This window comes from Salvelinus sp. IW2-2015, linkage group LG9 (genome assembly GCF_002910315.2).
Source record: "Salvelinus sp. IW2-2015 linkage group LG9, ASM291031v2, whole genome shotgun sequence".
In the NCBI taxonomy this organism is placed as follows: Eukaryota; Metazoa; Chordata; class Actinopteri; order Salmoniformes; family Salmonidae; genus Salvelinus; species Salvelinus sp. IW2-2015.
In genome coordinates this window covers 2277756-2292532 of record NC_036849.1, presented here as the reverse complement: position 1 = coordinate 2292532, position 14777 = coordinate 2277756, and the positions used below count along the sequence as shown (strand labels likewise).

The 14777-nt window shown below is 45.7% G+C and overlaps 2 protein-coding genes across 2 annotated transcripts in view; both read left to right on the top strand.

Annotated features, from left to right (window-relative positions):
- LOC111968970 (intersectin-2) overlaps nt 1-10332 on the top strand; it is a 33595-nt gene extending 23263 nt beyond the window's left edge. Inside the window, exons 22-38 of the mRNA XM_070445087.1 lie at nt 663-859; nt 1051-1106; nt 1198-1364; nt 1453-1498; nt 1612-1733; nt 1835-1931; nt 2057-2251; nt 5460-5581; nt 5664-5770; nt 5908-6091; nt 6476-6574; nt 6831-6998; nt 7086-7298; nt 7521-7639; nt 7762-7844; nt 8057-8148; nt 10159-10332. Coding sequence (XP_070301188.1) covers nt 663-859; nt 1051-1106; nt 1198-1364; nt 1453-1498; nt 1612-1733; nt 1835-1931; nt 2057-2251; nt 5460-5581; nt 5664-5770; nt 5908-6091; nt 6476-6574; nt 6831-6998; nt 7086-7298; nt 7521-7639; nt 7762-7844; nt 8057-8124 — 2043 coding nt within the window. The 3' untranslated portion in view covers nt 8125-8148; nt 10159-10332. The remainder of the gene's footprint in view (nt 1-662; nt 860-1050; nt 1107-1197; nt 1365-1452; nt 1499-1611; nt 1734-1834; nt 1932-2056; nt 2252-5459; nt 5582-5663; nt 5771-5907; nt 6092-6475; nt 6575-6830; nt 6999-7085; nt 7299-7520; nt 7640-7761; nt 7845-8056; nt 8149-10158) is intronic.
- On the top strand, nt 10188-13364 carry LOC139028226 (intersectin-2-like). The gene is made up of 2 exons (XM_070445089.1): nt 10188-10332; nt 10593-13364. Exons 1-2 carry the CDS (start codon nt 10188-10190, stop codon nt 10748-10750), a joined length of 303 nt encoding a protein of 100 aa, XP_070301190.1. The 3' UTR covers nt 10751-13364.
- Nucleotides 13365-14777: the final 1413 nt, after the last annotated feature.

Sequence of the window (14777 nt, the reverse complement as noted above, 5' to 3'; positions counted from 1 at the left end):
AGAGGACTCATCTTTGTATCTGTCCCACAGGCAGAGCCATTGAGGCCATCTCCGTTTTGAAATGGTCCTGAACCGTATCTTGTGTGTCATTCATTTGTTGTGGCCACTAAAGGGCAGGGATATAGCGTAAAGACAAGCAAGGCAACCAAATTTGAAGACAATGCTCTGATCATTGGCTGATAGCTCCCAACCAATAGGAATCCCCACCCAGTCGACTACTTTAAAATGGTGAAGCCCTCACTGGCAATATCCCTGCAAAAAAAACGGTTGCACTGGTTAAAAGGAAGGGACTGGTGTAAGGAATATGACAGAAACTTCCTCCAGCCTGCTTACACCAGTCTAGAACCAGTCTAGAACTTTTAAATTCATGAGGAGTGAAAACGGAGAGCTAGGGTCCTGTAGGTTTTCGCTCAAACCCTAATCTAGCGCACCTGATTCTAATAATTAGCTGGTTGATGAGCTGAATCGGGTTAGTTACGACTGGGGTTGGATTGAAAACCTGTAGGAGGGTAGCAGGGTTGGAGAGCCCTGAACTACAATCTCCCAATTTGACTTTGACCCCTGTCCTTCGGCCCTCTCTCCCCCTCAATCTCTCCCTCCCTCCGTCACCCTCTTCCTCGCTATCTTTAACTCCCTCCATCCCTTCTTCTTTCCTTCTCTAGGTGGCGGGTAGCCTGCAGGCCCAGGCTCTGTGTTCGTGGACAGCTAAGACAGAGAGCCATCTGAACTTCAGTAAGGATGATGTGATCTGGGTGCTGGAGCAGCAGGACAGCTGGTGGCTGGGGGAGCTCAACGGGGTGCAAGGCTGGTTCCCCAAAACATATGTCACACTCCTGGGAGACAATGAAGACACCACCAAGTAAATACACACCACACACAGTTTTTCTTTCCTCACACACACATTTTTGGCAAACAGGCCCTTTTGCAATCAGTGAAGGAATTCAGTCGTGTGTTTTTGTGTAGAATTCAGTCATGTGTACCTGAAGATATGTGTGCATGTGTTTACTTATGTTATAATCGTTTTAATAATGTATATTTGTCTTGTTCCAGCTCGATAAATTCCCCTCCTGATGGCTCTGAAGCCACAGATGCTGCTCAACAGGAAGGTAGTTTGACATTTGTGTCTCTTGAGAGCTCAAGTTTTGTGTCATCCAATCAGAATGTCTCTTGAGGTTATGTTTTGTGTCGTACAATCAGAGTACGTGGCGCTGTACACCTATGAGAGCCCAGAGCCTGGCGACCTGACATTTAGGGAGGGGGATGTCATCCTGGTGACCCAGAGAGAGGGAGAGTGGTGGAGCGGAGGCATCGGAGACCGCACCGGGGTGTTCCCTTCTAACTACGTCAAACCCAAAGAGACAGACGTAAGACACACGCAAACACACGCACAGTGTACTGCAACTTATACCTGGCTTGCACTTAAGACCTAAGTATGGTAACTTGTTCTTTCAGACATCCAGCAACTCTGGAAAGTCAGGTCAGCCTGGGAAGAAACCAGGTAAGGACATCACACGACATTATTCCCATGCTGGGAAAGTACAGCACGGCGGCTCCTTTTTCCTCTCAACGTTCCTCTAAACCTGACGGAACTCCCTACTTGTGCGTGTGTAGAGATAGCCCAGGTGAGCACAACATACACGGCCACGGGGACAGAGCAGCTCAGCCTGGCGCCAGGACAGCTTATCCTCATCCTCAGCAAGAACCCCACCGGCTGGTGGCTCGGAGAACTGCAGGTTGGCTGACCGACTGGTTGTTTTAGGCTAGAATTGAAATCAGGCAATATGATTTTGATCAATACAATTTGCTGAAATTTGTTGACTGGTTGATCTCTAAGGCGCGGGGAAAGAAGCGTCAGAAGGGTTGGTTTCCTGCCTCGCACGTCAAAATGCTGGGATCCAACAGCGGCAAGTCCACGCCAGCACCTCTACCAGGTAAAACACACACCTATCTCAGGAAACACACGTCTTTAGCAGGTAATGGGTGATGAAGACCGGCTTTCCTTTATTTGGAACTTCTATGCCCTCTCACACCTTGCTCTCCTCTCCCTCTCCTCCAGTGTGTCAGGTCATTGCCATGTACGACTATAAGGCAGCCAACGAGGACGAGATGAGCTTCTCCAAGGGTCAACTGATCAGTGTGTTCGACAAGAACGACCCCGATTGGTGGAAAGGGGAGGTCAACGGGGTCACCGGTCTGTTCCCAACCAATTACGTCAAGATGACCACTGCCGACACCGACCCCAGCCAGCAATGTGAGTCACTTTTTTGATGTGCTTTTCCAACGTTTCTCAATTTAAGTGTTCACGTGACAGGGTGGGCAGATAGATGCCTACCAGTACACATGACAGGTATATATATGTAAGATGTTAGTAGAGCCAGTTAGCATGGTGAGTCAGACTAGTCTAAAGTTTACACCCCCCCCCCCCCCGTTTTGGTTTTTCCCTAGATCTACAAGGCTGATTCAAATAATCAAAGCTTGATAATGAGTTGGTTATTTGAATCAGCTGTGTAGCGCCAGGGCAAAAACCAAAACGTGCACCAACTTTGGGAAACCCAGGGTGAGAGTTTAGCAACGGTATTATTTATACTCTTGGGGCGAAATCTTTCCCTGTTGATTCCTTTCTACCATTTCTTCTCATTTTCACCTGTTCCTCAATCCATCCATTCTTCTCACTCACGTTTTTCCTTTCACTTCTTTCCCTCCCTTCCTCTTTTCTCTCCCCTCCTCTTCATCTCTTTCTCTCTGTAGGGTGGTAGTGTCTCCTCCTCCTCTCCGTCTGAGACCCACTATCACGCTCTCATGAGCTGGACTGTTGGAGGCCCCCGTCCCTTTACTAACCTCTGACCCCTGTCTGGTCACACCTCTCTGACCTCTAACCTCTGACCTTCTGCCTGTGTCTGTTTGGAGTAGGTAGACGTTATCCTTAAACACAAATCTAGGGTCAGGCTAGCCAACCCATAATTCTAACTTGTTAAAGGGATAGTGCAAAATACTGGAAATTAAGCCGTTTTTTTTACTTACCCAGAGTCAGATGAACTCATTGATACCATTTTTATGTCTGCATGCAGTTTGAAGGTGCATGACTTAATCTGTCTTTGGGTAAATTGAAAAATGCTGTAATTGTTGTCATCCCTTAGTGCAGCGTTGCCTGAACTCTGTCCTGGTGACCCAATGGGTGCACGTTTTTGTCCTAGCACTACACAGCCGACTCAAACAATCAAAGTTTGATGATGAGATGATCGTTTGAATGAGCTTTGTAGTGCTAGGGCAAAACCCCCAAATGACCACTGTTTTGGGTCCCCAGGACTGAGTTTGGGCAACGCTGCCCTAACGATCAGAGTTAGCATTAACGTGACGTAACCTGATCCTAGATCTGTGGTTCGGGGAAGCTACCTGGAGCATCTGTCCCTTTCCTTCCTGCTTTTTCAAGTCAACTCCCACCAACTGGCTTTTTTTTAACCTGGGACTGAACCAAGAGCTGAGATTTGACCCGTCTGTCTGTATCCCTGCTGTCCTTAATGCATCCAATGACTTTTCTGGCCTGATGTAGGACCCCTGGCTGAATCTAAAGAGAAACGTATGCGAGTTGAAACAAACATGCACACTCCTAAACGGTTTTCTATATCAGGACAATGTTTTGGTGTTTGGTGACCCTGAAGTGCAATGACACTAATGTTGATCTAGTGGGTCTCTCTCTGTGGCTGTCCCCCTTCACCTGCCCCCTCCTTTCCTCCCATTTTCTCTTAGAAGGAGCGACAGATCATTTTATGAGCCCCATTTTTATTTTATTTATCATTTAAGGAAGTTCAGCTCGCAAAGAACCCACCATCTTGCTCTGTTTCCTTACTGATTTCAATAATGATGAATCGTTTGCTTTGGCCACACTCTATTTGTTAGAGGATCCGTGACAATCAAAGGGAGTCCTCTCTGATTCAACTGGAACGATTCCTCATTGATTGAATTCTAACAATTCATTTGCTCGGGCCACTGGGTCGTGTTTCGAAGCCGTACCTGGATTGTGTTGATTCATAGCTCTTTGAATCAACTCTTTTGCGCTTTGCAGTGTTCGAGAGCGGAACAGACAACTAGTTACAATCGCACCTTAATTTCTCTGGCCTTGACTATATTATTATGATTACTGATGATGTTTCTCTGCTGTGCCCATTTCCGTTTTAGTGCATGATCAAGCTAGAGGGAAGTAGCTAGCTGCTGTAACACTGAAAAGGAAACTAATCTATGCAAACTAATGGATGTTGTTGGACAACCAAGCACTGTCCAGGGGTTGGATTGCTCTTTCTCTGCATCCTACTACAGATCCTCCTACTCTCTTCTGCTAAGGGGCGTGTTCCACATAACACAGTGAGACGTTTTTTGAGAACGTGCCTCTGTCTTTGCTTCTATCTGAGTCTTGCCCAACCGGTAGTGTGTAGCCGGCTGCGTGGAGTCCAGTTGGACACCGATGACAAAGGAATAAGGGCGCCATCTGCCGCCCGGTTTGGGCGAATCTGAGTCCATGGTGAAATTAAAGGCTACTTTTGAAATGTGTGTCGTCATCCCTGGGTGTGAATGTTAGGACAGCACTAACGGTATGACCGTTTGTCTGTGGAAGAGATCAGTGTGTGTTTACAGTCAACACAACACCATTGCTATCTGAAATAAACACCCACAGTTTCAGAATTGGAACACAGTATCTCGATATTCTGATCTCTGGGTACCGTTTATTTACCCAGTGTCTTAAGGCAGGGTGAAAGTTATCTTGATCATCTGGAAATACACACAGTCCTTCTCCTATTTTGGTACAAACAGATTTAGCAGCTTGTCTTGCTATGGGCTTTGTGTCTGTGGATGAGAGGGCAGGAGGGATAGAGAGGAGAGGACAAGGTGAGGGTGAGAGGAGAACACCGGTTAGAGGGTTGGCTAAAGCGAGAGTGTGTCGTAGTCTATCTGGGTAGAGAGAGACAGCAGAGAGCATGAGTTTACACAGTGAAGACAAGCTGCAGTTTCTAAGGCTCTGGGATAAGACGGAAGAGAGGGAAGAGGGGAGGGATACTGGGAAAGAGAAGGAGACCACCTGTATGGGACTCCACGGCTGTCAGAATGGGCACTCTGCACAAGGTAAGAGTGCCCTTGCTTTGGGTGAATGTGTGTGGTTGGTTCTGAGACGGACTATCGATTGATGGGTTTAGGGGGGTGTGTATATGTGTGTGTGTGTGTGTGTGTGTTTTCAGAGTGTATACAAATGTGAATGTGCGTTTCTGTTCTGAGTATATACAGACGTAGGATCCTAATTTGACCAGTATTGTCTCAGCAAAATAATCCTGCCGCTACAGGAAAATTCTCAGCAACAAAAAAAGTGATCAAATTAAGATCCTGCATCTGTATGATTCCCTCCTCTTACTTGCTCTCTCCTTCTCTCTCCTCCCTTCCTCTCTCGCTCTCTTGCTCTTGCTCTCTCTCAGGGTGTGCTGACCTGAACAGTCTAGACTCTATGAGTCCCCAGGAGAGGAAGAGACAGGGCTACATCCACGAGCTCCTCCAGACAGAGGAGAGATATGTAGAGGACCTACAGATAGTCATGGAGGTAACACACCAACACAGACTCTAGAATCGGCACACACACACACACAGCAAGCACACTTATGTACTGTACTCCGTGTGTTCAGGTGTTCCATAAGCCCATGTCTGAGTCTGGCCGTCTGACGGAAGCAGAGATGGTCATGATCTTTGTCAACTGGGAGGAGCTCATCGCCTGCAACACCAAACTGCTGAAGTAGGTATTGACGTGGAGTGGGTTTAGGTGTGTGTGATCATATGTATGAGTGTCTCGGGCCAGATGGTAAGAACATCTGGTGTGTGCATGCATTTGTTTGTGTTTGTTTAAATGTGTGTGTGTGTGTGTGCTCGTAGGGCTCTGCGTGTGCGTAAGAAGACGGGGGGTGACAACATGCCTGTCCAGGTGATCGGGGACGTCTTGGCGTCCGAGCTGCCTCACCTCCAGCCTTACATCCGGTTCTGCTCCTGCCAACTCAACGGAGCTGCTCTGCTACAGAGCAGGACTGACAACCAACAGGACTTTAAGGTCTTCCTCAAGGTGAGTGAAAAGACAGGGGGGTATAGGGGAGAGTAGAGAGAGGGGGAGGACAGGGGAGAGTGGAGAGAGGTGACAACCAACAGGACTTTAAAGACTTCCTCAAGGTGAGATGGGGGAGCTAGTGAGAAGAGAGGGAGACTGGGAGGGAGGGAGCATGAAAGAACATGCAGTGAGTGAAGGAAGACACGAGTACAGAGAGAGAGAGGAAATTAATGAAAAGACCACACGTTTAAGTTGGAAGGGGCGGGAGGTAGAGTACAACAGGAGAACGTGCGGTGAGCGGGGGAGGAGAACGTGAACATTTCTGAAGCATACCAACCGGAGGGAGCTGATTTTATACACGGAAGGTTGTGTTCATATTAAATATTGGTTATCCTCCATCAGAAAATCGCCACAGACTATCGCTGTAAAGGCATGCCCTTGTCCAGCTTCCTGCTGAAGCCCATGCAGAGGATCACACGCTACCCTCTACACATCAAAAACGTAAGTGTGCGCGTGCGTGTTTGGCTGCGGGTATAGTACCTGTGTGTGTGTATAAGTCATGTGTGTGTGCATGTTTGTCTGCTGGTATAGTACCTGTGTGTGTATAAGTCATGTGAGTGTGTGTGTGTGTGTACTTTTAACCAGTGTGTATTTTCCATCTGCGTTGTTTGCTCTTTTGAAAGCACTTCGTGGCAACTGCTGATGTAAAAAGATTGGTGTGTGTGTGTATTTAACCCCTGTCTATTGGTTGTCTCAGATCCTGGAGAGTACCCAGGAGGAGCATGCAGACCGCAGGCCTTTGAGAGAGGCTCTGGAGCGGGCTGAGGAGCTGTGTTCTCAGGTCAACGAGGGAGTCCGGGAGAAGGAGAATTCCGACAGGCTGGAGTGGATACAGTCACACGTACAGTGTGACGGAGTCACAGAGGTAGACACAGACGCGCACACACCGTATACACACATACACAGTATCTCTCACACACGTCTGTAACCCTCCCCTCTCTCTCCCGTGCAGAACTTGGTGTTTAACTCTCTCACTAACTGCCTGGGGCCCCGTAAGCTGCTCCACAGTGGGAAGGTGTATAAGATTAAGAGCAATAAGGAGCTGTGGGCTTTCCTCTTTAACGACTTCCTGCTGCTCACCCACGCTGCCAAACAGTTCAGCTCCTCAGGACCAGACAAGCTCTTCAGCACCAAGAACAACACCCAGCTCAAGATGTATAAACCGGTGAGAAACAAACGACACGGACGTGCTCGCACACGCAGGCATTTGTTCCAAATGGCTCATTTTGACACGGTATAGAAAAGGGCACTTCCTATTTGAAAAGCGTCACTCATCGGAGCCCGTTCAAATTGAGAACATCCCTGCATCCAGTTTCTCAATGGTCAGGACATGTATTATGGCACGGTTATGACAGCCTTATGAAGTGTCTTGTGTTTCCTCCTGTAGCCGGTGTTCCTCAACGAGGTTCTCGTGAAGTTGCCTGACCCCTCCAGCGAAGAGCCCTTCTTCCACATCTCCCACATCGACCGAGTCTACAGCCTCAAAACCGAGAACATCAACGAGAGGTACGCACAGGCACAAACACAGATGCAGGTACACACGCACACACGCTAATGCGCAGGGACTCTGCTCGCATTCCATTACCCTTGCTCATTTCGTGTGTGTGTGTGTGCTTTTCGTTCTGCAGGACGGCCTGGGTGCAGAAGATTAAAGCTGCCTCAGAGGACTTCTTAGAGACTGATAAGAAAAAGAGAGAGAAGGCATACCAAGGTCAGTTTTCTGTTTTTCTCTCTCTCTCTCTCTCTCTCTCTCTCTCTCTCTCACACACACATCCACACACACACCACCACACACACACCAACACACACACACACAACACACCTACACGACACACACCACACACACACACCACACCACACTCATAGTGTTAAAGACAGGAGTCCTAGTAGTGCGTGTGACTATTCTCATATTGGGTTGCGCAGCTCGTTCCCCTGAAGGGCCAGTCGAATCGGCCGCGCTGTTTAGTTCACCGATCTTGCGAGGCCACTGACTCAAGTCCTGCAATCGCAAAACGGCATGATTTTCTAAACATCATACATAGCATAGCAAGAGAATACCGTATCGTGGAACGCTTTGGAAATATTCCTGATATTCTGCAGTAAATGGTCATAAATTTGTCGGATCTTCTCCTAGGTACAAAAATATAGACAAAGACGAGTCTTAAACTAAAACCACACAAACAATTATATGTTTCATGTCTTTATTGAACACGTACATAAACAATTCCAGCAGGGTGGGAAAATGTTGAACCCTTAGACTTTAATAAATGTTTGACTCCATTTCGGCACGCATTAACCTCAACCAAAAAGATTTTCTGCTAGTGCAGGAATCAGACCGTCACAAACAGCCAGCGGGAATTGTTGGACACATTCCTCCATTACAAAACTGTTCAGTCCAGCAAGCTAGCTATGGGCCATGTCTGGGGAACGCTTTTCTGAATGGGTCATGTACCCACAGCATCCTCAATCGGGTTGAGTCGAGACCTGACTGGGCCATCCCAGAAGGTCGTTTCTCTAGGTTTGAACCCATTCTGTTGTTGACTCTTACTTCTGTGTTTGGTCAGTTGTTCCTGTACATCACCCAACTTCGGTGACTTCATTTGGACCAACAGAAGCCTTACATTCTCCTGCAAAATGTCTTGATAAACTTGGGAATTAATTTTTCCGTCGATGATGGCAAGCTGTCCAGGCCCTGAGGCAGCAAAGCAGCCCCAAACCATGATGTTCCCTCCACCATACATACAGTTTGGGTGAGGTTTTGATGCTGGTGTGCTGTACCTTTTTTCTCCACACATAGTGTCATGTGTTCCGTCCAAACAACTCAACTGTAGTTTCATCTGTCCACAGAATATTTTGCCAGTTGCGCTGTGGAACATCCAGGTGCTCTTTTGTGAACTTCAGACGTACAGCAATGTTTTTTTTGGACAGCAGTGGCTTCTTCTGTGGTGTCCTCCCATTAACACCATTCTTGTTTAGTGTTTTACATATCGCACACACGTGAACAGAGATGTTAGTATGTTCCAGAGATTTCTGTAAGTCTTTAGCTGACACTCTAGGATTCTTAACCTCATTGAGCACTCTGCGCTTGCAGTCATCTTTGCCGGACAGCCACTCCTATGGAGAGTAGCAACAGTGCTGAAATGTCTCCATTTTATAGACAATTTGTCTAACCGTGGACTGATGAACATCGAGACTTTTGTAACCCTTTCCAGCTTTATGCAAGTCAACAAATCTTAATCTTAGGTCTCCTGAGATCTCTTTTGTTCGAGGCATGGTGCACATCAGGCAATGTTTCTTGTGAATAGCAAACTCAAATTTTGTTTGTTTTTTATAGGGCAGGGCAGCTCTAACCAACATCTCCATTCTCGTCTCATTGATTGGACTCCTGGTTTGCCGACTCCTGACTCCAATTCGATTTTGGAGAAGTCATTAGCCTAGGGGTTCAGATACTTTTTCCAACCTACACTCTGAATGTTTAGATAATGTATTCAATATCAACAAGAAAAATACAATAATTTGTGTGTTATTAGTTTAAGCAGACTGTGTTTGTCTAATGTTGTGACTTAGATGAAGATCAGATCTAATTTGATGACCAATTTATGCAGAAAACCAGGTAATTCCAAAGGGTTCACATACTTTTTCTTGCCACTGTAGTTTACCTACACAGCAGGCATGTACTAGTACCACTTATTACAATGAGAAATCTTCACTTAAGCAATAAGGCCCGAGGAGCTGTGGTATATGGCCATATACCCCAAACCCCCGAGGTGCCTTATTGCTATTATAAACTGGTTACTAGTGTAATTAGAGCAGTAAAAATAAATGTTTTGTCATACCCATGGTATACGGTCTGATATACCACGGCTGTCAGCCAATCAGCATTCAGGGCTCGAACCACCCAGTTTATAAACGTAAACATAACACATGTACCGACTGTATTCTTGTCTTGAGCACTGGTATGTATTAAAACCTTTCCCTCCTCTTCCTCTCTCCTTGTCATCCCTCTCCTCCTCTTCCTCCCCCAGGTAAGAGTAACCCTTACTGCGAGGTAACCATGGGGGCTCAGATCTACACCTCTAGGACCCTCAGTGACACGGTCAACCCCAAATGGAACTTCAACTGTCAGTTCAACATCAGAGATTTGTACCAGGACGTCCTTTGCATCACCATCTTCGAGAGGGACCAGTTCTCCCCTGACGGTCAGCACGCACACACAAATCCAGACGTTCTGGCCGCGCTGGCCAGGCAGACTGAATTCAGACGCGTGCCAGGTCTCAAATAGTTGTTGAACATATCAGCTCACCACGTCAAATGATAGAGCAATCGGATGCCCGACTGTGCAGTTGGTGTAGTACAGTTTATGTATTGCAGCGTCTGCAATGTAGTCGGCCTGGAACGCCACCTCTATGTATAATGTGTCGGGACTGCTAACTAGTCTCTCCTCTCTGCCGTTTCCCAGACTTCCTGGGTCGTACGGAGGTTCCCGTGGCGACCATAAAGAAGGAGTTGGAGAACAAGGGTCCAGCGACGCGCCGTCTGCTCCTCCACGAGGTCCCCACTGGAGAGGTGTGGGTCCGCCTCGACCTGCAGCTCTTTCAAAACAGAGCATCCAAATAAGGACCTCTGGGCCAACACTGGACGTCCAAATAAGGACGTCCTGCAACTCTTCCAAACGAAGGACGCCAAAATAAGGACATCCTGGTCTGCCGCCACACTGGAGGGCCTTGGTAGAAATTGTATGTAACTGCTGGTCCAGGGTCTGATCCTGTTAATCTTCCTAATGGTTAAGTTTGGGGTTGCCGGTTCCTAGATCTGTGGTTAAGCCAGGGCTAACTTTTACATGGAGCTGCCATGGGTAACACTAACCACCCGATGAGCTAATGGGAACCCTCCCCTCCCTCATCTGAGGTCAGACGTTCAGTCCTAAGCACTGATCTGAAGACAGTTTTTAGCCTTTAAGGTTTGACTGGTGGTAGGCGGGGTTGGGTTAGTGTAAAGCTGATCCTAGATCTGTGTTTAGGAGCAGCTTCTAGCAGTAGTGGTTCTACTTGAACCAGCACAAACACTTATGGCCTATGCACTCCTCTGCTACTGACTCTCGCTCTGCCAAGTGTGCTTGTTGTAAACTCAACCCAGGCCAATGTTTGTTGAAACTGTATTTATTTAATTACAGATAGTCTTTAACTCCACAGTAAATATTTGTTAAAGCTAAGATTTTGTTTGGGAAAGTAATATGAGGGAAAAATGGAGAGCGGTTAGAAAAGTGTGGTCCTTCTTGCCACGATAGTTTACCACTGGACATGAGACTAATCTCAGGATTGAAGTCTTCTTCCTTTTGCTGTCAGTCTATATTACTGTATCCAAAACCTGCTTCTTTTATTTTATCTCAATCCGTTTATTTTTCTCTCTTATTAGTATAGTGACATTAAAGATACATGTGCAGAGGATTTTTAAGATACTGTGGCGACACTGAGATCTGACTTGAGTTTTAAAACGACCGGTCTGTCTGACTCCCTTTATGCTTCACAACATACTTCTGCCATGTGTTCCCTCTGGGTGTTTCAATGGAATAGTTTATTTAGTTTTTGATCCCTTATTGGGGAGGTCTTGTTCTTTAATTGTGGTTTAGTTGCCTCAAATCCTAAAAGGGAAAAGTCTCTTTTTGTTTCTTCCACTCCCGGGTCCATATTCACAGAGGTTCAGAGTAGGAGTGCAGACATAGGATCAGTTTTTCCTTTTAGATCATAATGAATAAGATCATATGGATAGAAGGGGACCTGATCCTAGATTAGCACTAGCCTGGTCCCAGATCTGTTTGTACTTTTGCCTACTCCATTGTTATTGTCAAGCCAAACATGTTCTGCATGATAATTCGGTAAGGAGTAGGCAAGAGAGCAGGAACACACTGGCACCCAAGCTCGATCAGCACTCCTACCCTGAGATACTCGGTGAATATGGGCCCAGATGCCTCCAGTGGCTGTATAACCATTAGTGGTGTGGCTGCAGATGACTGGGGAGCCGGAGCGGCTCTTATTGGTTTTAATTTATGCAACTGTTAACTATCCAGAGATTTTTGATCATCAAAGCATTGTATTCAGTGTCTGAAAAATCTTTCAGTAGCCTTTCATATTTTACAAAGGATTGCGAGAATAGTCTTTGAAGGATAACAGCCCATTTGAGCTATATTATGTAAGTCTTAAGTTTGTAAGACAGGAAGTGATTAGCTGGACAGCCAAGTAAAGTACCGATCTATCAGACTCTCGCTGGCTTTTCTCCTAATTTTATACTGAACAAAAATGTAAACAAACAATTTCAGTGATTTTACTGAGTTACAGTTCATATAAGGAAATCAGTCAATTGAATCAATTCTTTAGGCCCTAATCCATGGATTTCACATGACTGGGCAGGGGCGCAGCCGTGGGTGGGCCTGGGAGGAAATAGGCCCACCCACTGGGGAGCCAGGCCCAGCCAATCAGAATGAGGTTTTCCCCACAAAAGGGCTTTATTACAGACAGAAATACTCCTCAGTTTCATCAGCTGTCTGGGTGGCTGATCTCAGACGATCCCGCATGTGGAGGTGCTGGGCTGGCGTGGTTACACGTGGACTGTGAGGCCGGTTGGACATACTGCAAAATTCTCTAAAACTAAGTTGGAGGCGGTTTATGGTAGAGAAATTAACTTTAAATTCTCTGACAACAGCTCTGGTGGACATTTCTGCAGTCTGCATGTGTGACAAAACTACACATTTTAGAGTGGCCTTTTATTGTCCCCAGCACAAGGTGCACCTGTGTAATAATCATGCTGTTTAATTAGCTTCTTGATATGCCACACCTGTCAGGTGGATGGATTATCTTGGCAAAGAAGAAATGGTCACTAACAGGGATGTAAACAAATGTGTGCACCACATTTGAGAGAAATAAGCTTTTTGTACATATGGAACATTCCTGGGGTCTTTTATTTCAGCTCATGAAACACGGGACCAAAACTTTACATGTTGTGTTTATATTTTTGTTCAGTATAATTTGAGCTGCACAAGTCTTCTATTGGGTTTTATTCATTTGAGGTTTAACTTTAAATCATGTTTTTTGTGTCAATGATTCTATGTAATGATTACAGTGCTAAGTATGGATCCTACATTGCTACCTAACATGCAGTGTGTTCACAATGGGCACAGCGTGGCACTCACTGAATCATGGCTCTTTTAACGATAATAAAAGGTATTGAAAACAAACTGTCCAAGATATCTAAGCTGAGATTGCCCTTATAGTCATTGGTTTGTATAGACCTCACCAGCTTGCAGTCCTAAAAAACAGAAATGATTTACCTCCGGTTCATTCAGCTATGGGCAAAGTGCATTGGGAAAGAATAGGATTTTAGAATAAATGCCGAAAAAAAGGGCTCTATTCAATCAGAACCGCTTTAGCCAACAACCGCATAGCGGTTGTTTTGATGGGTGCCTGAGGTGGAACTGCTTTAGGCGCTGTCAAATCCACAAGTGGCCCCTGCCATTATACCTAAAGCGGACATTGCCATTGGCTGCACGGCGTCGCATTAACAGAAATCCCATGCAGCATTGTTTACAAGTTTGAACACTGGAATGTGAGATGTAATCTCCACCTCAATTAGGATGAGAGAGAACCTGATTTTGTTTAATGATTTTTGAGGGCAATTATTTCTATATAGCCTACACTTTCCTGTTCTGAACTTGTAATGCTAGTGGGGCAGGTGTGGCTTCCTGACAAGGATTGCAAGAACAACTGCTCACCGATTTGATGGCTCCAATGCATTTCCGTTTCCGACACCGCCAAAACATCAGCCATACATGCGGGTGTCTGGTCGCAGTTAAAGCTTGACCGGATTGAATCTAGGCCAAGGTTAACAGGCTTATGAGATCTTACACATTTTGTTCTATGAGATAATATCAGTTAACATGACCTTGATGAATTATAAAGCCTTTGTGTGCCTTGTTTATGTAATTACATAAATCCTTCAAAATTCACAGGAAGTGAGGTTAGCTGATGAAGATTACCTCATAGAACAAAATGTATAAGATCTCCTAAGCCTGTGTTTACCACAGACCTTATTTTTGGCGTTTATCCAAAAACAAATTTTCCCCATGGGCTTTGTTCAACGAAACATGGCAGAGTTAGTGCCTGCACAAAGATTCCAGTACTATAATTGCTCTCGATTGTCTACTCTGTGTGGTTGCCATGGCAACATAAAGCATTGTCTTTCACACCTGAATGTGTATGTTGTTTACAGTACTAGTCAAAAGTTTGGACACACCTACTCATTCAAGTTTTTTTTTTTTTTTTTTTGTACTATTCTCTAGTGAAGACATCACAACTATGAAATAACACACATGGAATCATGTAGTAACTAAAAAAAGTGTTAAACAAATCAAAATAGATTCTTCAAAGTAGCCATCCTTTGCCTTAATGACAGCTTTGCACACTCTTGGCATTCTCTCAACCAGCTTCACCTGTAATGCTTTTCCAACAGTCTTGAAGTAGTTCCCACATATGCTGAGCACTTGTTGGCTGCTTTTCCTTCACTCGATGGTACAACTGGGTTGAGGTCGAGTGATTGTGGAGGCCAGGTCATCTGATGCAGCCCACCATCCCTCTCCTTCTTGTTCAAATAG

Excerpts from the sequence above, each read along its gene's own strand:
- LOC139028226 (XM_070445089.1), top strand. The coding sequence starts at position 10,188 with ATGGGGGCTCAGATCTACACCTCTAGGACCCTCAGTGACACGGTCAAC. Across the intron at positions 10,333-10,592 it reads GGACCAGTTCTCCCCTGACG|ACTTCCTGGGTCGTACGGAG; the intron begins GTCAGCACGCAC and ends GCCGTTTCCCAG.